This window comes from Rosa rugosa, chromosome 3, assembly GCF_958449725.1.
Source record: "Rosa rugosa chromosome 3, drRosRugo1.1, whole genome shotgun sequence".
Lineage (NCBI taxonomy): Eukaryota > Viridiplantae > Streptophyta > Magnoliopsida > Rosales > Rosaceae > Rosa > Rosa rugosa.
The window spans coordinates 49,460,983-49,471,770 of NC_084822.1; the positions used below are offsets into that span (position 1 = coordinate 49,460,983).

General features: G+C 36.8%; 1 protein-coding gene and 2 long non-coding RNA genes across 3 annotated transcripts; 1 reads left to right on the forward strand and 2 right to left on the reverse strand.

Annotated features, from left to right (window-relative positions):
- Positions 1 to 301: 301 nt before the first annotated feature.
- LOC133739784 (uncharacterized) lies at positions 302 to 2,714 on the forward strand. Its single transcript, XR_009860820.1, has 5 exons — positions 302 to 783; positions 1,066 to 1,261; positions 1,941 to 2,059; positions 2,159 to 2,260; positions 2,373 to 2,714. It is a non-coding gene; the product is annotated as an uncharacterized LOC133739784 (long non-coding RNA).
- A 2,115-nt stretch (positions 2,715 to 4,829) lies between these two features.
- On the reverse strand, positions 4,830 to 5,806 carry LOC133735770 (brefeldin A-inhibited guanine nucleotide-exchange protein 5-like). The gene is made up of 4 exons (XM_062163208.1): positions 5,721 to 5,806; positions 5,495 to 5,591; positions 5,298 to 5,378; positions 4,830 to 5,175 (listed from the first exon to the last, which is right to left on the reverse strand). Exons 1-4 carry the CDS (start codon positions 5,732 to 5,734, stop codon positions 4,972 to 4,974), a joined length of 396 nt encoding a protein of 131 aa, XP_062019192.1. The 5' UTR covers positions 5,735 to 5,806; the 3' UTR covers positions 4,830 to 4,971.
- Positions 5,807 to 5,957: 151 nt separating this feature from the next.
- On the reverse strand, positions 5,958 to 6,909 carry LOC133735771 (uncharacterized). Its single transcript, XR_009859258.1, has 3 exons — positions 6,751 to 6,909; positions 6,423 to 6,491; positions 5,958 to 6,142 (listed from the first exon to the last, which is right to left on the reverse strand). It is a non-coding gene; the product is annotated as an uncharacterized LOC133735771 (long non-coding RNA).
- Between the last annotated feature and the right edge of the window lie 3,879 nt (positions 6,910 to 10,788).

A 10,788-nucleotide genomic window follows, 5' to 3' on the forward strand; every position in this document is an offset into this window, starting at 1 on the left:
AGCTGGGTGTAATTACAAATTCTATTTTTTGACTGAAAGTAAAAAATTTACTGGGTCTACATAGAAATTTGCTGGGTACATTTAGAAAGACCCTACCCAAAATTGAATTACTAACATGTAAAAATTAAAGCATGCATATATTCAATGATTATTAATGGTGAGGCCCACAACCTATATATTGATGCAAAATGAATACGAGGAAAGAAAAGAATTAGTATACATTTCTTGGTTAAACCATTATTTATTGAGGTTTTTTAATATAAGTCTAATTTCATTTCAATCATAATGGATGCAGTTCATAAGTAATTTTATGGGACAATGATAAAAGAGGTCATTTTAAAGTACTTTATGATAATCCAGACACCACAAATGTCCCTCTGATAATTAAGGTCACCTATTAACAACCTACCACTAAAGTTAAACTTAATTACAAAAACTGCCACTGCTGGCTCTCGCTCCCTCCCTTCCGTTAATATGTTATCCGTTCAGATTCAACCCTTTACCAAAATCTCTCTCTCTCCACAAACCCTTACCATCCCAACCTCCTTGACCGCGACTCCTTAAGACCTTCCTCGACTTCTCCGACTCGCCGCCCTTCACCATCGATCTCTCCTTCGAGTGGATCCTCGACTCCGTGACTCCGACACCGATCAAATCAAGCTCATTGATCGCACCCTGCAGTTGGGATCGGTGCTCCTCGAGGCCGGTAAGAGCTCGGCGAGACGACAAGCCTCCAAGCACAACTCCATCTCCTGGGCTCTCCCTCTCGACCTCACCATCAAGGTAAGCCCATGTTTAATTGTTGAAGTAAAATTTGAACTGTAATTGTTGCCGGAAACTGGTTTGATCGTGTTAGTTTTTGGGCATTCCGATTCTTTTGTTTTGAAGTTGCACTTTGCCATTTTCAGTAGCACTGGGTTGCACATAATCAGATGGTTTATGTCAGTCACTGAGTTAATTTTAGTCCTACCTTTTAAAAAAAGAATTGGTGAGACTTTTGATTGGGAGCGTTGAGACCGATATATAATGCGTACATGTCAAATTGAATAAATATTGATATTGCAGGGATGTGATGGGTCAGTTTTGCTTGATGGATCAGCGAGTGGTCCAAGTGAGCAGGAGGCACCTCCAAACCTGAGTTTGAGGGCCACGGCCTTCGAAATCATCAATGACCTCCGTGAGCTAGCTCATAGCAAATGTGGGAGGGTTTGTTTCTTGTGCTGATATAGCTGCTCTTGCTGCTAGGGATTCTGTTTTCCTGGTAAGTAATTATTTTTTCCTCTTGCCAATTATATTGTTATATATATGTATATCACTTTATACATCCATCTAATGTAGAAATGAGCTAAAGACATAGTTGATATCTGATTTTTGACCAATTATTGAGATAGGTACTCAATAAAGGCAGAAATTTTTGCAGTTTTTTGAAATATTTACTGTATGTCAATTGGATACAGAAATCTATTTACATTTATGATTGCCTTTTGGACTTGCATTAGCTATTGATCACCAAGTAGGATCATCTAGGCTAGAAGATATTTAAGTAATATGAAGATAAAGAAACCAACTCCTCTCTCACAAAAAATGCCTCATGCAGATCCATTGGCTCTTCGATTCCAATCCCTCCAATCTCCCAAATTTAGTAAAGGCTCCGACTCTCTCAATCTCTTCAAAATATTAATCCAATCTCGATCCACTTCTAATTTTTGTTTTCTTCTAGACTCATTGGCTTTGGCATGAAAACTCATAAAGAATGTTTCAAAGTTTCCAAGTTCTTGAACTACTGAATTGTTAAACTGTTGCTGATTTGAAATTTTTATAATTATGTTATTTGATGTTTCATGCCTTTTTCATAGTTGGAATGTGATATTTAATAGATTATATTGCATTGACATTCTATTGAATTGGCTTTGTGTTTGATCTTATACACCGTAATGCAGTTTTTGTCAAGTGGTTTTGTTGTGATGCTTTTTCATTATGATGGTAACGTTGATGAGTGGAAGCAATTTCAATGGAATGATCTTGTCATTTATGTGTCTGTAGTCAATCAAACAAAATGGTACACAGGACTTATCTTCATGCCTTCAATCATTTCATTTGTATTAGAAGTTGGCTTATTTTAGATGCATTTCTGAGTGATAGCTTTCTTGATGCCTAGGTGGTTCGCAAAGCGTTTCTTACATCCTGATATAGTTGATCAATATAGTCGCATTCTTCTACGGGATGAGGACCTTGGAGTTGACAATTTCAATCCTCAACGGTACTGTAGCTGCATTTCCAATAAGCAAAGTTAGGATGCTTGCTTGCATTTGAACTACTGTAAAACTCTGTTGCTCAAACTCTATATTGTTCTTCTTCTACAACACTTCTAGGTATGTGTCCATTGTTCGAAAGGAAGGGCTTGAAATATCACAACCGGCACTTGATTTTTCCAAGACAGAGGTGAACTACATGGAGAAACTTTCGAAAGAGGAGGGGATTCAGAAGAAACTCAGCAAGGATATTTTGCAATATAAAGCTCATATAATCAAGATATTTGCGGAACATAGGCACAATTGGATCTCTGCAGATTTAGAGTTTTAGAAATTTGCCTAGGGCTTAGGATGCAAGTCACTGGTGAATTGTAAACTCCAGTTTATTAAATAAATTAGCTTTTTGTATCTTTTTATGATGTCACTGTTATGTTTTTTCCTTAATAAAACATTATTTTTATAGATCTTTTACAACACATTCTAATTTTCGGCATCTTTTGAATTCAACAAGTCAATGTCACTGACCATGTCCAAGGTTGATCACAAGTCAGTAGACAAGTCACTGAACATGTCATTGGCAATTGCATATCACTTGTCAAGTTATTGTTATATTCATGTCACGTACTGGTCAGGTCACATTGCATTTCACTGCAATACAAGTCACTGACCAAGTCACTGGCCAAGTCACATTGCATCATTGACCATGTCACTGTTATACACTTGTCACTGACCAAGTTACTAGCCAAGTCATGTTGCATTTATTCATAGTAATCTCCTCAAGGGAAATCTTGATGAGGAGATATCCCCTCAAGACCAATATGAGTGAGGAGTAATCTCCTTAAGGAAAATCTAAATGATGAGATATCCCCTCAAGGAAAATTTGGGTGAGGAGTAAAATAATTCCCTAAAAGCTAATTTGTGTGAGAAGAAATCCTCTCAAGGCTAATATGGGTGAGAAGTAATCTTCTCAATGGAAATCTGGGTGAGGAGATATCCCCTTAAAGAAAATTTGGTTAAAGAGTAAAGTAATTCCCTAAAGGCTAATATGTGTGAGAATAAATCCTCTCAAAGCTAATATGGGTGAGGAGATATCCTCTTAAAGAAAATTTGGGTAAGGAGTAAAGTAATTCCCTAAAGACGAATATGTGTGAGAAGAAATCCTCTCAAGGCTACTATGGGTGTGAGGAGAAATCACCTCAAAACTAATATGGGTGAGGAATAATCCTCTCGAGGTGAATCTTGGTGAGTAGAAATCTCCTCGAGAGGAATCTGGGTGAGGAGCAAGAATTGAACCAATGACAAAGTCAGTGACATGATCAGTTACATTTCAATTACTTGGTCAATTACATACATTGTAAGTGACATGGTCAGTTACATACATGGTAAGTTACATGGTCAGTTACATGATCAGTTACATGGTCAAGTCACTGTTAATCTCAAGTCATTGGCCAAGTTATGTCACTGGCCATGTCATAGTCATGAACATGTCACTAATTATGTGAATGGCAATCCCCGGCCAAGTCACTGATAAAGTCACTGGCCAAGTTGCATGTCACTGTAAACTCTTGGCAAAGTCATTGTTAACCTTAAGTCACGGGCAAAGTCATTAACCATGTCGCTGTTAATTCTTGGTCAGGTTACTGACAAAGTCACTGACATGTCATTGTTATACACGTCACTGACCATGTCACTGTCAATTCCTGACCAAGTTACTGGTCATGTCACTGACCATGTCAGTAATCATGTAACTCTCAAAATCACTGTCACTTACCAAGTCACTGTTAGTGAGGTCACTGCCCAAGTTATTGGCTATGTCATTGGCCATGTCACTGTCAATCGTTGTCTAAGTCACTGTTAAGCTCAAGTCACCGGCGAAGTCACTGCTCATGTCAATGACAAAGTCAATGACATGATCAGTTACATGTTCAATTACTTGGTCAGTTACATACATTGTAAGTGACATGGTCAGTTACATGTTCAGTTACATGGAAAGTTACATGATCAGTTACATACATGGTCAGTTACATGATCAGTTACATGGTCAAGTCACTGTTAACCTCAAGTCATTTGCAAAGTTGCATGTCACTTACTATGTCACTGTAAACCCTTGGCAAAGTCATTGTTAACCTCAAGTCACGGGCAAAGTCATTGACCATGTCGCTGTTAATTCTTGGTCAGGTTACTGGCCATGTCAATGGCTATGTCATTGGTCAAGTTACTGACAAAGTCACTGACCATGTCACTTACCATGTCATTGTTATATACGTCACTGACCATGTAACTGTCAATTCCTGACCAAGTTACTGGTCATGCCACTGGCCAAGTTACTGACCATGTCAGTAATCATGTAACTCTCAAAATCACTGTCACTTACCATGTCACTGTTATATCTATGTCACATTAGTTATGTGAAATGCGTCACTTACCATGTCACTGTTATACACATGTCACTGACCAATTCACTGGCCAGTGAAGTTATTAGTCATCAGACTAATAACTTGTTGTATTGTCTAACCATCAGACTATGAACCTCTTCTAAGAATTTCTCACATAAAGTTGGACAAATACTGTAAGACATATGTTCTAACAACTGCATTACATTCATTGTACGTCAAACAAAAAAGTATATAACCACCAACAAAATTATGGTGTTTTCTCTCTTTATTCCATTTATAAAAATGCACTTGAGATACAAAAGTATTAGTAATACAACATCACTTTATTCCACCTCAAATATGGCAGATTCCACTGTAGACTTATGAGCTTTTGCCTTCTCAAAGTTAATGGTTGCATCTTGCCTGCTTTTCACATCAACACTCTTTAGTTGAAGCATCTCCTTCCAAAGACTGAATGTTTTTATTCTATCTGATTCTCCACATGACTTTTCCCAATCTACGAGTGATTTAAGCACATTCACAAGACACTGGCAAGGTCAAGGAAAAAGAGGTCATCCAGCAACCTGTGCTACCATCAATGAATATATAGCAACAAGAAAGCATATGATGAACTAGCCAATACTGAGAAGGAGTAAATCGTTAAACTTACCAGAAGAGACGAACCATTTATTGAAGTAGTCTGGGACGCAACAGCCATATTGGATCTGCATTTTGCATCCCTTGAGATATTCTGGATAGAGTTGTAACCAAATGAAGAGTCAGAATACCTTGCAGTATTAGATGTACAAGAATACCATATTTGGAAAGTATGAAGAACATCATTGGGAAACAGTAGGTAAATTATACCATCCGCTCAAACAAGTTCAGTGCCTCAAGATCGCAGTCATAGTTCACAAATATGTCAACAAGCATCTGATGATCCTTGCAAACCTTTTCAACCATCCTGCAATCCCGCACCTCATTAGACGACCAGAAAAAGAAATTCAAAATCATAGTGATCACATTAGCCATGTGAAAATTGAGAGTGACATGTTCAAGATACTAGCAATGTGATAACCAGAAAAGGCAATACCTAAGGACACTCATTTTTTTGGTTCATGGGTAAATCCAAGCCATCCAGGGACCGGAGAACTATCAAAGGAAAGAAGATGCATATTTCACCTTGAATAAAAATTGTTGGCGTAAAGAACATAGTATGTCAAGGTAATTTTTGTAACTATTTGTATAGATCATAGACTCACCTTGAAACTTTCTCTGAACCGCAACAAAATTCTAGTTGCATACTGCAGGAAGGAAACTAATGATCAGAGGCAAAAATCTCATAGAATATTCTACCTAAATCCGATAAAGAATATATGTAAACCTGTAATATGATAGGGGACGGCGAAATTGAAGCTAGCAACAAAGCATATGATAGATTGATAGGTATGCTTTCAGTGAATCAATAAAATGGAAGTTCCTAGTAAATGGATGACCAACTCCTTCCAACAAACCCTGAAAGACCAAGTAATAAATCATATTATTCAAAAAACACTGAAAATAAGTGAAAGGAAAGCTCCTTATATAAGTCAATGAATAGGAAGTCTCTTCATGGATTATACATATCTTCCTTTCTACATCCATAGTCTTAGAAAGAGGAAGCTCATACTTAATAAGTTCAAGAAATTACTTTTAAATAAAACTTTCAAGTTATTTAACAGTATTAGCTACTTTGTATGTAAGCATCTATCCATAAAAGCATGCACTTAAAATCACAAATAATCTTTAATATAACCTGCAGAAGCTCAAGAGATAAAATCCTCGTCTTCAAAGTGACTTCATTGTTATCTTCCTTCATGCCCATCTGCAAACCAAGTTTTGAAATTCATATAGGAGGCTTCAAGTTGCTTAAATAACTCAACAATTAGAAGACAGTGTACAAAAACACAAACCACAGGTTTCAGAAAACCAGTAAAGCATCACATTGAACTATGGTCATACTCTCCAAGTCATTCCTTCTTTTAAAATAGCGCATCAGTTAGAAGCATTACAAATAAATGTGAAAGACTGGGTTTGTTAGGAATGCAAAAGAGAGATCTCAACGTATAATATCATATCCAAACCTGGTTATCTTTTTGCCATCTTCATGATGAACAGCTTTGTGATTGGCTCCCACATTCATGGCCATTGAGCATTTGTTTGAACTTTATTCCTTCCAAAAGTATATGGCTCCTACATTATGTCTACAATAGCCTAGGGTTTACATACACTTCACACATTAAGTTCCTGAACTACATACATAAACTGACAGGCATTAATAATCGGCACCCAAACACAAACACAAACCTCATAAGCATTCACGGAAGTTTCCACAGACTGAAGTAAGCTATATATGTATCCCTTCAGCTCTTTTTGCTTGTTCTCCAGCATAGTATTATCATACTGAAGGTAACTAACCTTCACCAAACCAAAACAAACACAATCAGAAACTGAAAAACAGAGTCAATCTACAATCACGGTCACTACTTTTTCTCACAAGCATCTCATCAAACACCTTATCTGCACAAAAATCTATGCCTAATTAATTAATTCGGCCTGAAATTCCTACAACCTCCGGCCATATTCTTCATCGGATTGCTTCATCGAAGTGTTCATGATTCAAAACTACTCAAACCAAAGAAAATCGCATGACGCTAAATCATCTAGACAAATTCTTCCAGATCAAACATGTTGCTTCATTTTCCTCTTTCACAGAGAAGTTACCAATAATCATACAAAACACGAAGGAACAACGAGAATAGTAAAAACGAAAACAAAAATTTTCGATGCGATTGAAGAAAGGATAAGAAGCACTCACAAATTACCGATAATGCAAAAACCAAAGCTCTGAATTTTCAGATCACCGCTCGATAATCTACCCCCACTTGCACACCAGCGAGGTCGAGCTTCGGTCGCCGTCCGACTGCAGGAACGAGAACACGTGCTCCAGCACCTCCTCAGGGGAACGACCGCGTGCTCCATTTTCAACATTTCCAAGTTCGAAATCGATTTCAAATCCAAACAACATCGTCTTGCTCTGGATGCGAAGCGAGGGCAGAGAAACAGAGAAGAAGAAGAAGCATGCCATTGGAGAGAGAGAGAGACAGAGAGAGTTGGGATAAAAAATAGTTCCGATCAAAATCGAACCAAGGTTTTAGGTTTTGATCAGATAATCGTCTTCTATCTTTTGGATTTCTAATCGGAGCTCTATTTGAGATTTCTGATCAAAACGAAGAAGATTTGAGCTATGTGATTCTTCAATATAAAGTTATAAACGTGTATCAGGCTTTAAGGGCTCTCTCAAAAAAAAAAAAAAAAGCTTTAAGGGTAGAATCGGTATCAAAAAAATGGAAAACTAACCTTTCTTAACATTACCTCATTATTCATAAGGACTAAATTAATATTATTAACAATTTATAATAGACCATTTTATCAAGTGGGAAACTAGGTGATCTTTTTATCATTTCAAACTCTAATATAACCTTTTATATCATTTCCCTTAATTTTATTATCAATCTAGGTCCATTGACTTTTGTCATTATATTTTCATGTCCATTTTGTCTGCTTGAGTTAAATATAGAAACAAATTAATTTCTTTTAAGCATTAATTAATTTATTTTTTTACAATTTAAATTTTGAACTCATGGTGAACCTGCAATAATTCAAAATATAATTAGTATTATAAAATTACCAAATTATTATTCTTCAACTCTGGAATTGTGGAATTTCTGCATGTACGTGTTACAATGAAAGAAAAATTCAGATTTCAACTCCAATAATCACTTTTGAAAGCTCTAAACGCTTGATTAAGACCCTTGATTCTGATCATGATTAACAAGGAATAGAAACAGAGCTAGCAGGATATATATGTAAAGCAAAATCCCAAGCGTAGGAGAACTTCATCAGATGCTAAGGAGGCGCCCTTGATGAGTACTAGATAAGTGATAACATCTTGCTGCGACAGTACTGAAGGACTCACTGGCTCTACATTCTGAAATGCCTTGCAGGTCACTTTTATATTGGCTTGAGCACACTTGCAGAGTTGCAGGTGTTGGTCACCACCACGTTCCATTCGGGTTTGCCTTGAAACACCTTTCCGCTTTCGGTAGTAACGATCTTAATGTTGTTATTAGCGCAAATATCGCATAATCCTGCAATGAGCCCAGATTAAGATAGATTTAAAGCTCGATCCCTTCCAATAACAAAAAAATTTGAAAGAACCTACGTATCACTGTACTGATTACATGACTAGCTAATATGAGAGATATTGCATATGCTCGGAGCAAAAGTGTAAGTGAAGGAATGCACTATGCTACTTTACCTTGGCTAATGAGACTGAAGAGAGCAATAATGACAATATATAAGAGACCTGGCGAATGGCGATGGTGGCCATTGTTACAAATGCTTTAAATTTTTAGTTGTGGTACGTAGCCAATCTTTGGTGGAGATGGATGGTATTCTAATGGTACGTCTTATTTATATTGACCTGCCTAACGAATGCTAGTTGATAATTCTGTGTACATTCCTTTCATGATGGATATATTCAACTGTTTGATTTTCGTGATTATGGTAATGAACTAATGATCAAACACGTTAATGTCAACCTGTGAAATACATTCCCGGCCCTTTGGCTGATTGTATTGTATCGTTGGTGTAAGTACATTCCCTTCCTACCACAATTAATCCATGTATTTGTGGACTAATTTCTGACGTTTAAACACTTTCAAAACCTCAAATAGTAATTTAGAGATGGATGATGTCAAGAGTCCAAGTCAATTGAATATGGTTTACTCAAATTCTTTCATATGTTAGACTGGAGCTACACGTGAATTCTTTGTTTTCACATCACCTAATATATGTTTTTTGAACTTTTTTCTATATCTTTGGCTCGAAAATCAGCAAACTGAGAAGGGCCGTTGAGACTTGAGAGTATACCAACATTGGGAATGTGAAATATTGCCTTAAAAGTTATAGCATATGCAGGTGCTAATAGTTCATGGTTTTATGCTCAATTAACTTAAGAACCTCATTTATTCGAAAACTAAAGTTGTGATACACAGTACTACATGAAAATAGTTCTCAGTAAATAAAAATTGAATTCAAGAGCAAGCAATTTGGGAGGAGATTGGATTGAAAGGAAACCGAGTGTCGACCCAGGCATAGGCGAAGTTGAAATCTTCATTGGCATAGAGAGGTTGACCATTTTTGACCAAACACTAGCCACCAGAAACACTCAAAATGGAAGAATCAATGTCTTCGACTGTTCTAAATCCATCACAGCTTAGTTTAACATTCAGTAGAGAACACGAACAACCGTTGGTGATCTTCACATTCCACTCCGGCTTGTTTTGGACCGACTTTCCCGTCTGAGATTATTCAATTGATCGACATATTGTTCGCAGAGCAATAATCTAAACAGTGGCCTGCAGAGAAACTTTGATCAAGTCCTGATGAAATACATAAATTACGAGTTTTCTTTAAGCAAGATTGGCAAGAGATTACCTCCAACACTGAGACTGAAAAGGAAAACCACGCAGATAAACTTCATGATGTATTGCTGCTGCGTTTGATTACACAACTTCAGGTTCACATAGCCTCAAGTAACCACCGTTCATGTTCTCTGTTAACCATGATGAATATGGTTCAACCGTTCATATGCTAAATATGTGGCAGTTTTTATGTCACTTTTTTGTTCTGGCAAAGAGGGTATGGGACTGATCCCACGCACTAGAATGTGTGTTGCGTCAGGGAATAAGAAAAACCACCTTTTTTAGTTGAGAACGTGTATCACATATTTGAGTAATCAATCGTTTGGCCTCAGTGCTCCAGATGTGCTTTTATGCATCAAATTTTAGTGTCTTGCACTTTATATTTCTAAGTTAAATTTATAAACACGCATATACTTCTTGCTGGGAGATCATATAGCAATATGCATATCTTGGATAAAACCATTATTTAAGATGTTAATCATGCAAAAATCACTTGAGTTGCTATATATTAATGAACGTCTGCATGTATTACAATGAAATTAAGCAAAATTCAAAGACGAACTTCAACATTCACTTATTCAAAACCTTAAAACTCCAACAATCACTTATTCAAAACCTTAAACTAATGCTTAA

What these genes read in the sequence shown, in the direction of transcription:
- LOC133735770 (XM_062163208.1), bottom strand. An exon ending in TGAACTTGTTTGAGCGGATG is followed by an intron (nt 5,379 to 5,494) that starts GTATAATTTACC and finishes AACTCTATCCAG; the next exon opens with AATATCTCAAGGGATGCAAA. An exon ending in TAAATGGTTCGTCTCTTCTG is followed by an intron (nt 5,176 to 5,297) that starts GTAAGTTTAACG and finishes TGACCTTGCCAG; the next exon opens with TGTCTTGTGAATGTGCTTAA.